At 35.4% G+C, this 16027-nt stretch overlaps 1 protein-coding gene across 1 annotated transcript; it reads left to right on the forward strand.

Annotated features, from left to right (window-relative positions):
* The first annotated feature begins 9726 nt into the window (after positions 1-9726).
* Positions 9727-12909, forward strand: LOC111822674 (ankyrin repeat domain-containing protein 37-like). The gene is made up of 2 exons (XM_023741856.1): positions 9727-9746; positions 12564-12909. Exons 1-2 carry the CDS (start codon positions 9727-9729, stop codon positions 12907-12909), a joined length of 366 nt encoding a protein of 121 aa, XP_023597624.1.
* Positions 12910-16027: the final 3118 nt, after the last annotated feature.

The following is a 16027-nucleotide window of genomic DNA, read 5'->3' on the forward strand; positions in this document are numbered from 1 at the left end:
TTAACATCATAGAGGTTAGGATTTACAACACATAGGAAAATCACATCAGATCACAAAATGGTGGACAACCACACAATACTGGGAATCATGGCCTAGCCAAGTTGACACACATTTTGAGGGGACACAGTTCAATCCATAACAAAGAGGAAATTATTTTTTGAAATAAAATGCGACATTAATTAGATTAATTTTAAGTGAGATGACCATCCTACATACAAATGCACTGCACAAAATTCTTCCTCTAAGAGCAGTAAAATAATACTGGTGAATCTATTTTCTTCTATGAATTGGGATCCTGTTATACAGATGCAGAAACTTTGCCGTAATTAAATGTTTGATTTAATGAAACCTACCATATACAGCACTAATTATGTGGCAGGCAGTATTCAAACTCCTTTAATTGTTTTACTCCTTTAATTGTTATGCCAATCCTATCAGGTGGATACATTAGTATGCTCTTTCTATATATGAGAAAATGGAAGCTCAGAGAAGTTAAGTGACTTGGCCAAAGTCATACAACTAGTAAGTGGCAGATCTGGATTTCAAACCCAAGCAGTATTCAAGTCCAAAATCTTATTAACTACTTCAGTATACTGAGTAATAGAGAAAAATATCCAAATATTAAACAAATGTATCAGAATAAATTTCTTTAAATTTTAGTTACTAAACATTTACAAAAACATACTTTCAAACAAACAACAAATGCAGTTTTGCTATTTTCCTATTTACAGTTATTTGCTGAAATTTAAGCACTTCTGCAATTTCACTTTAAGGTAAATGAACATTCAAGGACTATCGTGAAAGGCAATAAAACAGAGATCTACTAAACTGAGGAAATTTCCAATATGCTCAGTAAATCCTAGGAATCATATGGGATCAGAATAGAAAAGAATGTGGGAATCATGAGCAAGAAAGTGGATACAACTCTATATGACTGAGCATATTGTTACAATCCTAAATTGGCTCTGTTTCAAAGGTATTGCCATTGGCTACTAGTTTCCTTTCTCTCCCCCATTAAGGCTGCTCTTTAAGCTTATTTTCATATGTGCACATGTTTGAGGATTCTGTGGGAAGTTATTTGTAACTTTATTTGAAAAACATCTATTTGTTTGCTTTAGTAGAATGAAATAGGTAGGTTTCTCAATTTATATCCATTGCCTTTTAATGATTCCCTTAGTGAATCTAACATATTCATTTTATATTGTGTTCTGCAATTTTGCAGTTGAGGTGCATGAACTTCTGTTGCTTTCTTGGGAAAAATCTCTTAAGATATGTAGTGTCTGTGATTTATACAGTGTCATCATTATTACGGTGATAAAGTAGAAACTAACAAAAAGCTCAGAACACTTAGAAAGAAGTTTTATTTGTGTAATATCATTGAAAGGAGATCATATAGAAATAGCCTAAAATATCAAACTGGTCTCCAGTATGGCAAGGCTAGTATTTTCTGCTCCACATCTTCCTTGATATAACAAATCATTTATCATACGTGATTGCTCTCGAAATACTTCAGCACCCTGAAAAACTCTAATAATAATGATTTTGTATGTCTATGAAAAGAAAATTGAACCAATTCTATACCTTAAAAATACTAGCCTATTATAAGCAATGAAATTTAGGCTCTAGACCAAAAAAATAAAACATATGTGATATGTGTTTAATTTTATTTACAAAGATAGATGTGTTTTTGGTAAAATCAGGTTGTTAAGTAAAAGTACTTCAAATTTAGAGCCGATTTTAATATTTCTCTTTCAATCTCTTAACAAGAAACAGGACTGGTATTGTTCTTGTAAGGTTTCATTGAGCTTGTTGCAGCAAGGCATCCTCTGTTCTTTCCTTATTTGTATAAACTCCTTAAAGTCTAAGAATTCATTAGCTCAATACTTTTACCATCTCATTTTTCAAAGATTATATAAACACAGAGTCAATATTTATTCTTCCATAGAGCAATCACTTCCTATGAGTTCAATTATTAGACCCCTGAGGAAGCTCTGTGGACCAAGATGTAAAGAATTATTTCCTTTTCAATAAAAATATGTGTGCCTCTGTGTGTGTGTGTGTGTGTGTGTGTGTGCATGTGTGTGTTTTAAGAAGAGCTATTCCATGAATCTGAATATGGTCTATATTAACCGTATATTTCACAATGCCATCTATCAGAGAAAAGTTTTATATATATTTAATTAAATTGACATGATTATAATATGATTTAATGGGAACTGGGAAATGGGAATTTCAGAACTATTAATTGTGCTCATGCAGAACCTCTACATGGATCAAAAGGAAGTCGTTTGAACGAACAAGGGGATATTTCATAGTTCAAAATTAGAAAAGGTGTGTTGCAGGACTGTATCTTTTTATCTTACTTATTCAATCTATGTCAGACAAATAATTTGATTATCCAGACTATATGAAGAACTCACATCAGGACTGGAGGAACTCAAGATATACAAATGGCATGATCTTGCTTGCCAAAATGAAGAGGACCTGAAGCACTTATTGATGAAGGTCAAAGACAATAGCCTTCAGTACAGATTACACCTGAAGTTGAAGAAAACAGAAATCCTCACAACTGGACCCATAAACAACATCATAATAAATGGAGAAAAAACAGAAGTTGTCAATGACTTTATTCTACTTGGATCAATAGTCAACATTCATGGAAGCAGCAGTCAAGAAATCAAATGATGTACTGTATTAGACAAATCCAGTGCAAAGACCTCTTCAAAGTTTTAAAAAGCAAAGATGTCATTTTGACAACAAAGGTATATCTGACCCAAGCCATAGTCTTTCATTTGCTCTGTAAGCATACAAAATTTGTATAATGAAGAAGAATTGAATAAAAACAGATGAATTGATGTGCTCAAATTGTGGTGTTGGTAAAGAATATTGAATGGACTGAGGACTGACAGAAGAATGAACAAATCAGCCTTGGAAGAAATATAGTCAGAATGTTCCTTAGAAGCAAGGATGGTGTGACTTGGACGAGCTTACTTTGGACAGGTCATCAGGAAAGACCAATTTCTAGAAGAAGACATCATGTTTGGTAAAGTAGAGGGCTAACGAAAAGTAGAGAAACCCCCAATGAGATGGATTGACATGACAGAAGCAACGATGGACTCAAATATACCAAAGATCATGAAGATGGCAGAAGTAATTATCTCTATTTTAAAAATAAAAAACACTGAGGCATTAGGAGTTTAAATAACCTGCCCAGTGGCAAACACTGAGACACAAAGTCAAAGTTAGAATTGCGTTTTGTCTGACTTCAAGACTTGAACTCTAATTTACACATGTAAATGAAACACTTGCATGGTTGCGGTGGAGTCAGTTCCGACTCATAGTGACCCCGTGTACAACAGAACAAAACACTGTTCATGCACCATACTCACAATCATTGTTATGCTTGAGTCCATTGTTGCAGCCACCGTGTCAATCCATCTTATTGAGGCTCTTCCTCATTTTTGTTGATCCTCTATTTTACCAAGAATGATGTCCTTCTCAAGGGACAATCTTAAACACTAAAATAATGAAAGAGATAAAAATAAAGTGCTTGAATATTATTTTGGCTGATCAGAGTATGCAAGTAGTTCCAGAAAGGCTCATAATATTCAATTCTACCAATAACAGATGAAAAATTCTTGAAGGAAAAAGTAAATTGTTTTAGCTTTACAGGTCATTCTTTAGTTTCAATTTAAAGATAATCTGCCTATTTTTTATTAGGCATAGAGTTCATAAAATGTTGTCAGAGGAGGAAAATTTTAGAGCTCAAATTCTACTAAAAATTCCTAAATACACAAATCAAATTCAATTTGTATGCAACCCTTTGCATACTATGATCAGAGATAATATTCCTGGGAGACATAAACATAATGTGATAGCATAGTTTTTTTTTTCCCTTTGGAAATCAGACTGATGACAGTTCTCATTGCTCACGATGGGAAAATCTAATTTCACAGTCAGTTTCAAAAGTCTGCTGTTTCGGCAGAGCTTGTAGAGATATATGAATGCGCAGGGTAAGCTCTATTTTAGAGCAACTATGGAAACTATAATTCCAGAATCCTCCATATTAAAATTGTATTGCTATTGTTATATATCTTAAAATGAACGGGGTTTCTCTGGTGCTGGATCTCCTAAAACCAGTGAGATTCTGTGCTTGATGTTATATAACTATAGAGGCTTTTGTCTTGTGTCACAGAGGATCATTATTAATATACTCAAAATTAAAATATTTTAATTCAATATATAGCTTTCATAGAGATAGACTGAAAATATAGTGGAAGAGGGAGATAAAAGCTGAATTACACTAACATTTCATTTAAGAAGCTTGAAAATTAAAATTATAAATTTTTATTTTCAAAAATAGAGTTGAAATGCTCTTAAATTTCTTCATTTTGAACGTAGCAAAATCTTGCAATAAGTAGGGTTATTTCCTTAAAGATACAAGAGAGAATTGTCCCCATATTCCTTCAAAATAAGGATTTAAACATTTAGATCTTGATACATTTTGCTCTTCAATAACTTAAAAGTAATGTAGGAAAAAAAATGTATCAAACTGTCAATAACCGACAAGTATTAATGGTCAGATTTTATCTTTGTCTACTGCTCGAAAATAATGGTAAGGTATATTTCTAATAAGTACAGCTTAAAGATCCATCGTAGTAAAGATAACACAGTGCCAGGAGTGAGTAATATTGTACCTTTATAGGTCCTAGACCTAGTAAGTATTTGAAACACATAGCATAACCTATATTCACTAAATATTTGTTATTTCTAACAAAGTTGACATGCAAAGTTACTTCCGAAAAACTCAGAAGGCAAGTATTTATGGTGTTAAAGTCATGTAAAATTTGAGTGTAAAGTGTTTTGTCTTAATAGTAACATTTTCTCTGTCAGTTATTCATTTGACAGTATTAAGATAATTAGTAAAATCTTAAAGTATTGTAATCTTTAAGAGTGTCTTATGGGGGACATGTCACTAATGTAACCTAACTAAAAATATTTAATTATAACACAAGGAATCCTATTAAAAGTAAGTATTTCTAGGACCTATATTTATGAACTATGTAAAGAAACGAAAGAAGTACATGTAAAAAGAAGACTATATTCTATATCATATTGTCATTTCTACATACAGTCACAGATGATAAAAATAGAGTTAATATCAACACCAATCAATCAAATACAGTTTGTAATCATTGGAGGGGAAGTGTCAATAATTATCTGCATTTTTATTTTTGCTACAACCTTTTACTGTTCCTTTCACATCATGAAAATTCAGTATTTGTTAAGTATTTATTGAATATTTTCTATCTTTTAAGAACTATGAACAAGTCTGTCTATTATTCCTTATACATACCACTGAACCAGTGTTAATTTGTAGTTTAGAGTCATAAAATTTTAAAATTTAATTTGTAGGTGCCATTGGAGCATTTCACCCATAGCATTGTACTAGCATTGTAGCTTCAGTAAATTAACTCTCATTTTAACATCCTGAATACTCACCATTCCATTCCAGATGCTGTGTTCTTCATCTAGTCCAGCTTCTCAGGTTATTTGCTCAGCATACAGATTAACTTAGCAAAAGAATAGAACCCTGACGCACACCTTTTCTAATTTTAAATCCAGCAGCATCCTCTTGTATATACTATATAAAGAACGCACCATCAGGATTGGAGGAAGACTCATTCACAACCTGCGATATGCAGATAACACAATCTTGCTTGTCGAAAGTGAAGAGGACTTCAAGCACTTAGTAAAATGAAAGACTACAGCCTTCAGTATGGATTACACCTCAACATAAAGAAAATAAATTTGTCACAACTGGACCAATAAGTAACGGAGAAAATACTGAATTTGTCAAAGATTTCATTTACTTGGATCCGCGGTCAGTGCCCAGGACAGCAGCAGACAAGAAATCGAACAACCTATTGCGTTGGGCAAATCTGCTGCAGAAGTCCTCTTTAAAGTGTTCAAAAGTAAAGATATCACTCTGAGGACTAAGGTGAGCCTGATCCAAGCCCTGTTACTTTCAATCTCCTCATATACATGTGAAAGCCGGACAATGAATAGGGAATACCAAAGAAGAACTGATGCATTCGAATTATGGTGTTGGTGAAGAATGTTGTATATATCATGGACTGCGAACAGGTCTGTCTTAGAAGAAGTACAGCCAGAACGTTCCTTAGAAGCGAGGATGATGAGGCTTGTCTCACTTACTTTGCACGTGCTATCAGGAGAGACCAGCCCCTAAAGAACGACATCATGCTTGGTTAAGTAGAGGGTCAGCAAAAAAGAGGAAGACCCTCAATGACATGGATTTACACAGTGGCTGCAACAATGAGCTCAAACATAACAAGGATTGTGAGGATGGTGCAGGAATGGACAGTATTTCATTCTGTTGTATATAGGGTCACTACGAGTTGTTCGGAAAACCTGGAGGAGTAGTGGTTAAGAGCTAAAGCTGCTAACCAAAAGGTTGGCAGTTCAAATTCACCAGGTGCTCCTTGGAAACTCTATGGGGCAGTTCTAGTCTGTCCTGTAGGTTAGCTCTGAGCCTCAATTGACTCGATGGCAACAGGTTTGGTTTTTTGTTTTTTTTTCATAAGTAGTTCACCAACAAGACGGCAGCTAATAACAACATACTCACCATCATGTGATAGGTTAGAAACTATGAAATACAAAATAGTCGTTTGAAGTGAGATGGACAATACACCATTTTCTTGGATATTTAGTTAGTGGAAAGCACAAGGACCTTGGAGTTTAATTGATCTGCATTTGGTAAGTCTGACTTTGAGTGACAACTTGGGCACTTAGTAATTTTTTGACTTGCCATCATGAAGCCTCAATTTCTTTATCTATAAAATAGGATTAATAAAACCTACTTCATAGATTGTTGTGATCATTATTTGTGATTATATATGGTAAATAACTGGCTCTTATTTCTTAACCTTCTTTGCCTTTAGCAGGTAACCTTCTCCCTTAAAACTTACAATTATCTAGATCAGTATACTGGAGATTAATGGTTAATGGTGCAGAATTTAATGTTGACTTATAGGGTAGAATAGATTGCCAAAATCATTTTACCTTTATTTTCTTGTTCTCTAGACCGTGCTGGAACACTCTGTGCCAGGTCAATTCAAAGTTCAGTTGAAGACCCTGATTCCTCTTTAATTCTTGCAGGACACAGAATGCCATAATTTAACAACTCGTTCTCTTTTGGCCTTTGATTGAAGAAACCAATACGCCACTAAGTTGTAAAAAGAATATGTAAATTAGATATTGCAGTGATTTGCACCTATGAAATTAAAATATACAACATAAATTTCCCAATTATAATGTCAACATTGCTAAAAGTCTGATGGGAACAAAGGTATAATTCATTTTAATCCAGCCATTTTCAGAGAATGAGAGCAATGCTGTTAGGTTAGACTAGTATAAATAGCACAAACTTACTTTGTGGTGCATGTGTGTGTATGTCTGTGTGAATGTGTACATACACATGTGTGTATTTTCTCCAAGATGAGTTTGGGAAATTCCTATACATGCTTTTTTCATGTTAGTCTGTTATAGGCTAGATGAGTAGAGATTCAAGCAACAGTAATACATTATTAGAAATGCTTCACAATTAGTTAATCATCAAAACAAGAAGAGAAATAAAAAGAAAGAATTACAGAGCAATTAAAATAAATTTAATCAAGGCATTTCTTGATTAAAAATTAATTAATTAATGTATTAATAAATTATATTTAAAATAAATGTATCTTTATGAAATGTTCTAATACTTATCTTCAGTAATATACCAATAATAATGATAATTATCAGATCTATATATTGGTAGGCAGTTTTTGCCACAATGGTGAAGATAATAGCTCACAGAATGTTAAGTAAAGTTTGGAAACAAGCAATGGTATTTCTTACATACACAAAACTGTAAACAATACATATCCAGAAGTGTCCTGAGATACAGAATATTTATGGGTTTAGAACTAGTAGTTGCTGAGGGGAGAACTCAGACATGGGATTTTCAATTGCTTGCTTCATATTCAGTAGTATATTTTACAAATAAAAAGTGTCGATAATATGATTATAAAAGTAAAACATTGTAGAAACAGGGCTATTATACAAAAGTAAATATATTTTTTAAATCATCGTAATCTCACAATATGAGACAACCATTGCTAACACTCTGTTCCATTACCTTCCCAGTTTTTATACACATCATACATATTTTATATATATTTTACAACATTAGAATTGATATGGTAGAAGGCATTAAGCTTAACCAATAAGAACCAAAACCAAACCTGATTCTGACTCATGGCGACTAATGTGGTACAGAATAGAACTGCTCTATAGGGTTTTCTTGGCTGTAATCTTTTTTTTTTTAAGCAAAAGCAAAGTTTTACTCGGCATATATATCAAAAAAGCAAAAGTGGGAAACGGACAACATGCTGCCAGAGCCATGTCTGCCCGAGTCCAAGAAAATATCACAAAACAGACAAAAGAGGGAAAACAGACAAGCATGCTGCTACAGCCATGTCTGCCCAGGTCCAAAGAATATTACAGAATAGGTAAGAATGGGAAAACGGACAAGCATGTTGCCACAGCCGTGTCTGTCCGAGTCCAAAGAACATTACAGTCATCAGTATATATTAACATTACAAACGGGCAAAACCATTGAAAGCTTCACCTTTTCACAGATTGGCTAGAAACTGTGATCCGACATTTTGAATTCTCTTTCTTAACAATCTTTGGTACAGGTTTCAGTAATGACAGTGAAGAGGGTTTTCATCGGTCCAACAAATTTTTATTCACTAAATGCTGATAGAAAAAAGGTAAGAGTGAAAAGTCTTTCGTGTTCTGTTTGAATGGTTTTATGTGAAAGGTTCCCTAAAAGATATTTTTCTTCCCTAAAAGCTAATTGCCAAGATTTGGCTGTAATCTTGAACGAAGTTGTTCACAAGGCCTTTCTTTCACAGAGCCACTGGGTGGCTTTGAACTATCAACCTTTAGGTTAGTAGCCAATTACAAACCGCTTGCGCTGCCAAAGCTCCTCGGCTGAACCACAAGACATCCTTGATACTTGACATGAGAATGACCAGAATGGTAATTTTATATGGTTTAAAGTAATAAAAAAGTAAAAATAGAGTAAAATACTTTTCATCAGTCAGAATATTTAACTGTTCGTTGTTGGCTCTGAAGTGTTCTATTTAAAACATACGGGGTAAAAGTCATTAAACTTACTTTTGGTAATTCCTATTCTTTCATAAACATAAGATTTCTGCAATAATTCTATATATAAGATTTAAAGAATTTTACTTGATAAGGGGATTAATTCATGAACATGTTTCATAAATCTCCTTCAAATAGTTATACTTTTTGGAAAAAACATATATTGATGGTTAAAATGCTGGGAAAAAAATTGGAACAGAATACAAAGCAGAAACAAGCATTTTTTTTTTTAAATATCGAAGCTATTCAAAACAAAAATTTTAACATTTTATCTAAAAGCAGGAAATAAATCTCTAAAAAAATCTATTTTTTTTAAAAGACTATTATTTAGGTAATGTATTTAGTTCCAGTAAGCATACTGAAATTTGAAGAGTATGATAGATGAGCTAATGTCTATATCACTAAAACTGTGGCTCAGCCCAAAAGTTAATGATCTTTAAACTTGACAAAGGTACCTATTCCATTAAGTGCCTAATGTTGTCCTAATTTCATGAGATGTTACAGAAGCATGCAAGGTAAGCTGTATTCTATTATGAATCAAAAACACTGAGTAAATCATTACTTTAAATAACCTTACTGTATTAATTAAAGTTACAGAACTAGAAGACTCACTGAATTAATTCTATTTCATTAGACAAGAACAATGATGCTTCACACAGAGATATACTTTATTTGCAATCTGATTGAGCATGCTTCTCTTTCTTAAGTTTATTTTTATTTAACTTTTTGAAGTGAAAATTTCACATCTTAGTTGGTGGGTTCTGCACATTTTTATTCTTCTCTATCATTTTCTGTTCTGAAAAATTATACTTTTAAAATCAAATGACGGCAACGAAATATAACATAGCCGTCAAAACATGAAGTTCTGTGTTTTTATCATCATCATTTATTATATATTTTAGGTTATAAATAGAAAAATACATTAGAGTACATACTTGATGACTATGATAAAGAAGGAAAAATTGTCTATTTACTAATTGTGTGAATAGTTTTGAAAATCCTAACTGCATACATTATATTTATGTATATTTGCTGCATGAATCATATCTACAATTTAGAGACTTAAAAACTTCTGGTCTAACCCTTAATTTAACAGATTAAAATATTGTACACCATAAAGCCTCAATGACCTGCTCAATATCTAATAGAAGCTGGCAGTTGGGATTCAGTTTTATTTTTGTCTAATTCCAAATTTTTTGCTTTTTTAACTGTATCATGCAGTACATTTCTTAATACCAATATGTTTCTTTCTGACATACTTTTGGTGACCTACTGGGTTTGCCTTATTTTCTTCCTTTTGGACTTTCTCATAAAATCTCTAATTGCTTTTTTTTCTACGTACAGACCTATCTAATTTACTTTTAAACTTAAGGCTCAAATATTACTAAAAAATTACTATTACTAATTTTACACAGTTGCTTTGTTTAACTTATCAGAACTTGGGTGTCTCTAGTTCTGTTGCTTTGCTACCAGTTTTTTCTGTCCTCAACACAAAGAAAATCAAGTTCTACTCCCCACTTAGTGAGATGATGCTCAGATCTATACTATCTTAAATTTTTTACTTAAAAAAAAAATTTCTTGTCTTATCACTTCCATAATATTTATAGAACAAGGAGGCTGCCATTTTAAATGGCTCTGGAGGATTTTCACTAAGGTAATAGCAAACTAGGTAATTCAGAACAACCTTCCTTCTGAGAACAATTACAAGAGATGGGCAAACTACTAGATGCTGGTGCAGTTCAGCTTGGAAGTATGAGAGGGCTAACGTGGGAATTAAGAAACACGAGACCATGTTCCGAAAGAAGACAGCCTGGAGATATGAACTTGGTTTCTCATTTAGGGTGACTCATAGTGATCCTATAGGACACAATGGAATTGTCCCATAGGGTTTCCAAGGAGCCGCTGGTGGATTCAAATCACCAACCTTTTGGTTAGCGTCGGAGCTCTTAACTACTGCACCACCAGGGCCCTCTCGTATAATAAAAACCCATTGGCATATTTCCTATAATAGTATCTGCTAATTTCATAAGAGACATCTGAGAGGCTTACAAACCTAGAACCACCTATACAATGTCAGAGCTACCTCAAGTGATTTGCAAACACATGAGAAATACATGATATGACTGTTTTTGCCGCTGAGTGTGTACGTGATTGTTATGAAGCAAACACTGACTAATACACACTGACGATACACATATGCTCAGGTTCTCATTATTTTCAGCTAAATAGCATGAGGTATCCATGTGTAAATTTTCTATTTCTTGCTTTGACTTAATTCAGCAATGGATTCTCAGTTATTTGTAGTTGCTGTTTCTTTTCTTTCTTATTTTCTTTTGTTATGTAAAATTTCTCATTTTAGGTTGCCATGTTTATTTATTCATTTGGCTTCTCCATTTTGCTCAACAAAGGGAATTATGTTCAATATTGCTTTATTTTGAGTGACCTTGTTTAATTCCCTACCCACTATTGTGAGATGTTTATCTAATCCATAGAACTATAGCTTAAGGGGTGAAGGCTAGGTGTTGTATTTATTTTCAGGTCGTCTGAGAATATACTGAGGATAGAAAAGCTGAGCTAAAGAAGTCATCAATCTTGGTTAGTGGACATGTACTGTATTCTTCAAGCTCTTATTTTATTAAATGGACTCTGACTACAGCCTTCAGTACGGATTTTGTCTGACTATGAAAAAAAATGAAAATCCTCACAACTGGACCAGTAAGTAACATCAAGATAAATGCAGAAAAAAAATTGAAACTGTCAACTATTTCACTCTGTTTGGATCAACAATCGACATCCGTGGAAGCAGCAGTCAAGAAATTAAATGACATATTACACTGGGAAAATTTGTGGCAAAAGACTCCTTCAAAGTTTTAAAAAGCGAAAACGTTACTTTGATAACTAAGGTGTGTCTGACCCAAGTCATGGTCTTTTCAATTGCCTCATATGCGTGTGAAAGTTGGATAGTGAAAAAGGAATAATGAAGAATTGATGCAGTCAAACGTAGTGTTGCGGAAGAATATTGAATATACGTGGACTGCCAAAGAACGAACAATTCAGTCTTAGAAGAAACACAACCAGGGTTTGCGTGCGTGCGGCAGCGCGGGACGGGTGGTCTGGTAGCTGAAGGTGGCGGCTGGGCACGACCAGGGCCTGGCGCAGAGAGAAAGGCGGCCCGCTGGCCCCTCGGTGCTCAGTTCTCCCAGGCGGAACAGTGCACGCTTACCTGCCAGGCTGCAGCAAGTGCCTCGACTCTGCACCACGGGTTTCTGCCTCCGCTGTGGGCGGGAAACGCTGCTGCTCTACTGCAACCTGCAGGTGGGGTGGGTCTGAAGAACCTGCTGGAGACGGAGAGACCTGGTGAACGCACCCTCAGAACCCTGCCAGCAGTCGCCTGTCCACTTGGCTGCTGGTGGCGGCCTTGCTTGCTTTCTTCTCTGGCAGCTGCAAACAAGAGCTGACCTCAACCAACAGGATATTTTTGGGGAAGCTCCGCTATACAAGGCAGCGAAAGTTGGGAGCCTGGAATGCCTTAGCCTGCTGGTAGCCAGTGATGCCCAAATTGATTTATGTAATCAGAATGGGCAGACAGCTGAAGACCTAGCTTGGTCATGTGGATTTCTGGAATGTGCCAAGTTTCTTACAACAGTTAAATGTATGCAGACTCTAAGACCAAGTTAACCACCCGGTCAGGGTCATTGTATTCAAGCACTCAGGCAGAAGCCACGTTTTGAGAGTACAGAAAATACCAGTGGGTAAAGGAAGCGTTACCATGATACGACATCAGCAATGATATCCCTTGATCCACGTCCTCTTCTGAATCCGGCCTGAATATCTGGCAGTTCCCTGTTGATGTACTGCTGTAACCGCTTGTGAAGGATCTTCAGCAAACGATCTTCAGAACGATCTTGTGTGATATTAATGATATTGTTCGACAATTTCCACATTCTGTTGGATCACCTTTCTTTGGAATGGGTACAAATACGGATCTCTTCCAGGCGGTTGGCCACATAGCTGTCTTCCAAATTTCTCGGCAAAGATGAGTGAGCACTTCCAGCAAAAATCCTCACAACTGAACCAATAAGCAATATCATGATAAACAGAGAAAAGACTGAAGTTGTAAAGGATTTCATTTATTTGGATCCACAATCAATGCCATGGAAGCAACAGTCAAGAAATCAAACCAAGCAGTGCACTGGGCAAATCTGCTACAAAAGATCTCTTCAAAGTGTTAAAAAGCAAAGATGTCACTTTAAGGACTAAGGTGCGCCTGACCCAAGCCATGGTGTCTTCAATTGCTTCATATGCATGCGAAAGCTGAGCAATGAATATGGAAGACCAAAGAAGAATCGATACCTTTGAATTATGATGTTGGCAAAGAATATTGAATATACCATGGAGTGCCAGAAAAACAAATTTGTCTTGGAAGAAGTACAGCCAGAATGTTCCTTAAGAGAGAAGACGGCCACGTTATCAGGAGGGACCAGTCCCTGGAGAAGGACATCATGCTTGCTAGAGTAGAGGGTAAGCAAAAAAGAGGAAGACTCTTGAGATGCATTGACACAGTGGATGCCACAATGGGCTCAAGCATAATAGCGATTCTGAGGGTGGCAAAGGACCAGGCAGTGTTTCGTTCCGTTGTACATAGGGTCACTATGAGTTGGAACTGACTTGACGACACCTAGTAACAGCAATTTCTTACATGTTCATCTTAGCTTGCCTTCTGGCATCATAGAACAAGTCTTGTCCTTGATAGGATCATGCATCTTTAAATCAGCTAATCCAGTCCTCCTATTTTACAAATGAAGCCCAGAGAGGTTAGCAATTTGCACAAAGTTACACAGCTAGCTAAGTTAGTGACAGAGCCATGACTTAGGATGCCCAGTCCAGTGAACATCTCCTCTTTTCCATACTGCTCTCAGCTCCTTAGATGTTTGAACACAGTTACCATTTCTCTTATTAGCCTTCATTTCTTCTGTTTATTATAATCTTTTTTTGTACCTTCCTATTACCTTTGAATTTTTTTTTAATGTCCAGAGATATGTCTGGTGTAAAAATTATTTTAAAATATTAAAAAAAGACTGATTGTATGTGACATTAAATATTTATATTAATGAGAAGTTTTACATCTTTTCCACTCTACCAGGAGAGCCCAAGTTGTCCAAAACATTTTACCGATCATTACTGGAGTTCCTTCACCCTGGAAATGATTAGCCAGTTCTCGTCCTTCAGAAGCCATTTCAGAGCCTTGACTAGAAGGCAACTGTGCTGTAGTAGATGAGCTAATTTCTTTTTTTTTTTTAATATTTTTTTCTGTACAAAAATTTATACATACATTGTCATGTGACTCTAATTGCTCTCCCCATACTGTGACAGGACACTCCTTCTTTCCACCCCTGATTCCCCATGTCCATTCAACCAGCTCCTAACCATCTCCACCTTCCCATCTCACCTCTGGACAGAAGCTGCCTGTTTAGTCTCTTGTATCTACTTGAGCTAAGAGGCACGCTCCTCACGAGTATCACTTTTTGTTCCACGGTCCAGTCCAATCCCTGCCTGAATAGCTGGCCTCGGAAAGTGTTTTAGTTCTGGGCTGACAGAGAATCCAGGAACCGTGCTTTCTGGGGTTCCTCTAGTCTCAGTCAGACCATTAAGAATGGTCTTCTTACTAGAATTTGACATCTGCACCCCACCTTTCTCGTGCTCCATCCAGGACTCTCTGTTGTGTTCCTTGTCAGGGTGGTCATTGGTGGTAGCCGGGCACCGATGAGCTACTTTCAATACTGAGGTCAAATAGTGAGTTTGGAGGCCAATTTTTTTTTTTTTTCACCTTTTTGTTTTCTTTTTTGGTTTGTTATTGAAAAAAAAAACAGCAATATAAACTTAAATAATAATAAGCGATAAGAAACTGACTTGACCATTGAAAGCAAGAAAACCCTTTTAAATGTTTCTAAAGACTTGATTTTATGCTTCTGGAACTATATAAAGAAGTTCCTGGATTTTTAACATGAGACTGAAACTAGTCATATTGGTGCCCAGGGGCTTTTATGGGTAGATTTAATTAACTAAAGAATGAGTTTTAAGTACTGGGTTCTTGTATGCCTGCTGTCCGACTTCTGAGTCTGAATCTCGTCATCTTTAAATTGGGACCAGTAATACCTGCTCTGTCCACATGACAGAGGAAATTTCAGGACTAAAAGAGACAATGTCTGTGAAGTTAATATGAAAACTGTAAAATGTTATCAAGTTCAGCACGTTATTTTTAAGGAATATTTCAGTATCATATACAATTTCAGGAGAAAGAGTGGTACAAACAATTAACATGCTCTGCTGCTAAATGAGAAGTTGGAGGTCTGAGTCCTCCCAGAGGCACCTCGGAAGAAAGGCCTGGCTATCTCCTTTTGAAAAAATCAGCCATTGAAAACTTTATGGAGCACAGTTCTACTCTGACACACATGGGGTCTACATGAGTCAGAATCAGTCCTTGGCAACTGGTTTAATACAATTTTAACTCTTGAGAAGGGAAAGAAAGATAGACAGATGAAGGGAGATATTTTTTGGAAAGGAAGTAACAGATGGTGCTAATAAGGGGCTGTTGCTTAACAGGAATGTGTAATGTTTGAATGTACCAAAACTTTCAGGGTTTTTTTTTCAATCTTTTTTAATTTTTTTTTATTGTACTTTAGATGAAGGTTTATAGAACAAATAGTTTCTCATTAAACAGTCAGTACACATATTGTTTTATGACATTGGTTAACAACCCCACAACATGTCAACACTCTCTCTTTTCGACCTTGGA

Source organism: Trichechus manatus, unplaced genomic scaffold, assembly GCF_000243295.1.
Source record: "Trichechus manatus latirostris isolate Lorelei unplaced genomic scaffold, TriManLat1.0 scaffold00192, whole genome shotgun sequence".
Classification (NCBI taxonomy): domain Eukaryota; kingdom Metazoa; phylum Chordata; class Mammalia; order Sirenia; family Trichechidae; genus Trichechus; species Trichechus manatus.

Bases quoted from the DNA above. Each gene is read 5' to 3' on its own strand.
- LOC111822674 (XM_023741856.1), top strand. From the start codon at position 9,727: ATGTTACAGAAGCATGCAAG. The intron at 9,747-12,563 runs GTAAGCTGTATT...GTGGGTCTGAAG, and splicing joins ATGTTACAGAAGCATGCAAG to AACCTGCTGGAGACGGAGAG.